Source organism: Rhagoletis pomonella, unplaced genomic scaffold (assembly GCF_013731165.1).
Source record: "Rhagoletis pomonella isolate Grant_MI unplaced genomic scaffold, Rhpom_1.0 Rhpom_scaffold_00004, whole genome shotgun sequence".
Classification (NCBI taxonomy): domain Eukaryota; kingdom Metazoa; phylum Arthropoda; class Insecta; order Diptera; family Tephritidae; genus Rhagoletis; species Rhagoletis pomonella.
In genome coordinates this window covers 27,699,476-27,703,026 of record NW_023458558.1, presented here as the reverse complement: position 1 = coordinate 27,703,026, position 3,551 = coordinate 27,699,476, and the positions used below count along the sequence as shown (strand labels likewise).

Here is a 3,551-nt window from a genome sequence, read left to right as displayed (position 1 = left end):
CCTATTGTAAACTGATTTTGAATAAGGCAAATTTGAAATCTTTCAATTGCTAGGCTACAATTAACGTGAAATAATTTTTTGAGGTAATATTCCTTTTATTTAGGCCCTAAAAAGATGTAAAAATAACCAAACAAAAAATTGGTTGCATCTAATCGTCATTTAATCGGAGTTTAACTCTGACTGATTTAAACTAAGATCAACCAATAAAATGGCAGCCAGCTGTTCAATTTAAACTCAGTTTACTTAATCTAACTTTAAACTGGCACTGAAAAACTGGCCATAAAGCTCTTAAAGCTTCTCACAGCAACACTAACGTGTACTGTCCAGCACTCCCAAGAAAACGATTTAGTTTATGGGGAACCACTTCTTTGAGAGCTTAGGTAGCTTAAGGAAAGCTTCATTATAGGGTCTGTTGGTACTGGCAAGAAAATAAAAATGCTTTAAAGGGATAGGCATGCGGTAAACCTATTCTGGGCATCACAATGGGCCTGTGCGACCTCCGAATGAACTTTTATCAGAGCTGCCGGCACAACCTATTCTAAACTTGCCTTCAGATTTTATTCAAAAGATAGCGTTTTCAAAGAAAATTCTTTGTGGGGTTTAAATAAAAAACCACAAAGAAGCAAAGCCAAGGCATTCCTTTTATTTTTATTTATCACTAAGTTTTACTATGTGATATATTTATTATCAGGCTAAACACAGCATTCCCGATACTTCGAGGGTAAATATATAAGCCCGGTGATTGCAGAAAAATATTGTGCTTATCTGATGAATCATACCGTTTCCCATTCAGAAAATTTGTTTAAAGAATTCGCGTTTAAATTATTTTCGTAGCAATTTCAAACCAGCATGCATTGGAGAAAATATGTTACTGGACAATGAGAATGTTACCGCTGTTGGATACGGTCACACCATTTTCGGTAAGTTAGAAAAATATAAATTCGAATACATGAAACTGAAATTCCACGCAAGCTTATACATCGAGAAATGTAAGCGAATATTTTTAATCCTCTTTTTGGTGCCGAAATGCTCCTAGAGTAACCAGGAATATTTATAAAGAATTGTGAAAAAATTTCGCTTACGTGTTTTGGAGGTTAGGGCTCAATGTAAACAGCGGAAATTTCCAAGGAAAAGCCTGTATCCCAATGCTGACAATTTAAACCCTCCTTAAACAAATACGAAACTAATTTAAAAGGCATTTTGAATTGAAGGGAAAAATAAAGTACTATTTTTGAAAATAGTGAACTGTTGGTCACCGTAGGTACAAAATTTGAGTATCTTAAATATATTTTTCTACTTTAAGGTGGCAGATCGTCTGATGAACTTTTGAAAGCCTACCTCGTTGTCGTAGGCAATGAAGTGTGCCAAACACATTACAGAGATACTAATTTATTGCCACTCGGTTTAATGGATATACAGCTATGTGCACAAGATAGGCAATTTGGACGTGACACCTGTCAAGTAAGTTAAAGTGTTTAGGCCATATTAATTTTTTAACGCACGCATTTTCTGCATGTTTTCTTTCACCACAGGGTGATTCCGGTGGCCCATTGATATTAAAAATCAGGCATGTGCCTTATGTGATTGGTGTGACATCGTTTGGACTCGGCTGTGCAACTGAAGCCCCAGGCGTTTATACAAGAGCATCAAAGTATCTCGATTGGATTGAAGCGCGTGTGTGGCCAAAATGAAAACTTAAGCTGCATCTAAATGAGATTTACATATTTCACCTCACAAATATTATACCTGTTTAAAATTTAAACTACTCTTAAGGATATATGTACCTATTTTATTATAATGATATCAAATGATACATGTACTCGTACATTAGAGTGCATCGCCAAAGAAAAGGTGTGTTTTTCTCATCAGAATTTAGAAATCTAATATACATGTATATAAAAATCTCGTGTCATGGTGTTTGTGATCGCACTTCCCCGAAACATATCGAACGATTTTTTAGGCAATTAGTAATTAGTATGTATTTACCACAATATGGATGTCAGACTACTGAGGTTTAAGAAGGGTTTAATTTTAAATTAATATGAAGAGATTTGCCACCTGTCTGAAATTTGGGATTAAATTAAATTATGTGAAGCTAAGTGAAACTATAAAATATGGGTATCAAACGAAAGTGCTAAGAAATCTTTAGCTCGAGCATTCTTTGAGGTATTTTAAAAGGGTTGCCATCTGTTGCAAAAGTTAAATTGAAATTATTAGCTAAGTTAAATGAATTATATATTAAAAAATTGGTATCAATCTAAATTTATTCGACAAGGATTTATATCTGAACTGTATTTAATAGAGTTTCCACTTGTATAAAAAATTTAATTCAATACACTTACTTCATCAGTTATTTGAAATCACATTACGTGTCACAATGACAGTCGAAAGAGGTTAAAAAGATTTCAGTTTGAAAATACTTTTGAAGAGGGTTGCCAGCTGTTTCAAAAGTCGAATTTTTTTTAGCTTATACTCACATTGAAAATATGCTTGATTAGGATTGGCACCTTTTCGAAAAGGAATGTCTATCTAACTACGTACCATGTATACATATATACATTAGCGTGATCCAAAAATGCATGTGAAAATGTAATGTCGGAATATTTTTGCTCTCAACCAATACGATTCTTCTATACCGCAAATATTATAGCCCTATTTTTCTATTTTGAAATCAAAAAATATTTAGAGGTAGCTCAAAGCGCCCAAAGTTTTCCATGTATTTTATATGGGAGAAAAAACAACTTTTCGTAGAAATGGTATAGAATTCTTGAAAATCAAATCTTGGTAGTGCAGTTATGTCTGCGGTGTGGGTTATTGTACCTGTGGTGTATTCTATTTTGTTATGTTGTAGTACGGTCGTTGTTGTGTTGAGCTACTCAGGCGGACTCTCTATTTGAGCAGCAAGGAGCAACGTATGACAGGTGTTACACCTGACTGAGGTGGAGTTAGGGTTTTGACACCTCAGGCACACGTGGCAAGTATAGGCTACTTGTGTGTAAGCATGGCCCCTTTGTCTTCCTCTCTGGGTTCTTTTAAATACTGGTGTTGTTTTTAATCGCAAAGTATGATGTGAAGGAATAATTTTCGTGCGCTCATTACAATTACGTATTCGTTTTTAAATTGTAATGCACATAGTTAGCACACTGTCTTCAATGTGCATCACAATTTTAAATTCACCGACGATGTTTTAATCAAGTACACCGCCCAACAACCAATCCAATACCTTTAAGGTCGGATTCGGATTTTACGGGAAAAATTCTATAAGAATCGGCTATAATATCAACATGACATTGATGAAATTTCGTTGGCCTGTGTTGTCAATCAATGTGTATTGTGGACGGACGTCACTTAGCCGTGCGCCGCTGGGGATTTAAGCGTTGCTTACAGTAAATCCGAATGCCTCTCATCGTTCTATTTATCAACCAATATACCTTGTTGTGTATTTGTAAAAAATTTAATAATAACTTATGTAATTTATTACAAACTACTCAAATAATAGTGTCTACTGGCTTCATTTCTTCAAATATGGTTGCCAATTCAAAGATTTCTTG

General features: G+C 34.7%; 2 protein-coding genes across 4 annotated transcripts in view; both read left to right on the top strand.

Annotated features, from left to right (window-relative positions):
* LOC118737370 (serine protease snake-like) overlaps positions 1-1,905 on the top strand; it is a gene marked incomplete in the record, with an annotated part of 8,295 nt that extends 6,390 nt beyond the window's left edge. The window contains 3 exon segments of the mRNA XM_036467821.1: positions 835-920; positions 1,304-1,461; positions 1,533-1,905. Coding sequence (XP_036323714.1) covers positions 835-920; positions 1,304-1,461; positions 1,533-1,691 — 403 coding nt within the window.
* The window catches only part of LOC118737368 (gelsolin-like), an 88,095-nt gene that overhangs the window by 46,377 nt on the left and 38,167 nt on the right, over positions 1-3,551 (top strand). The window lies entirely within an intron of this gene.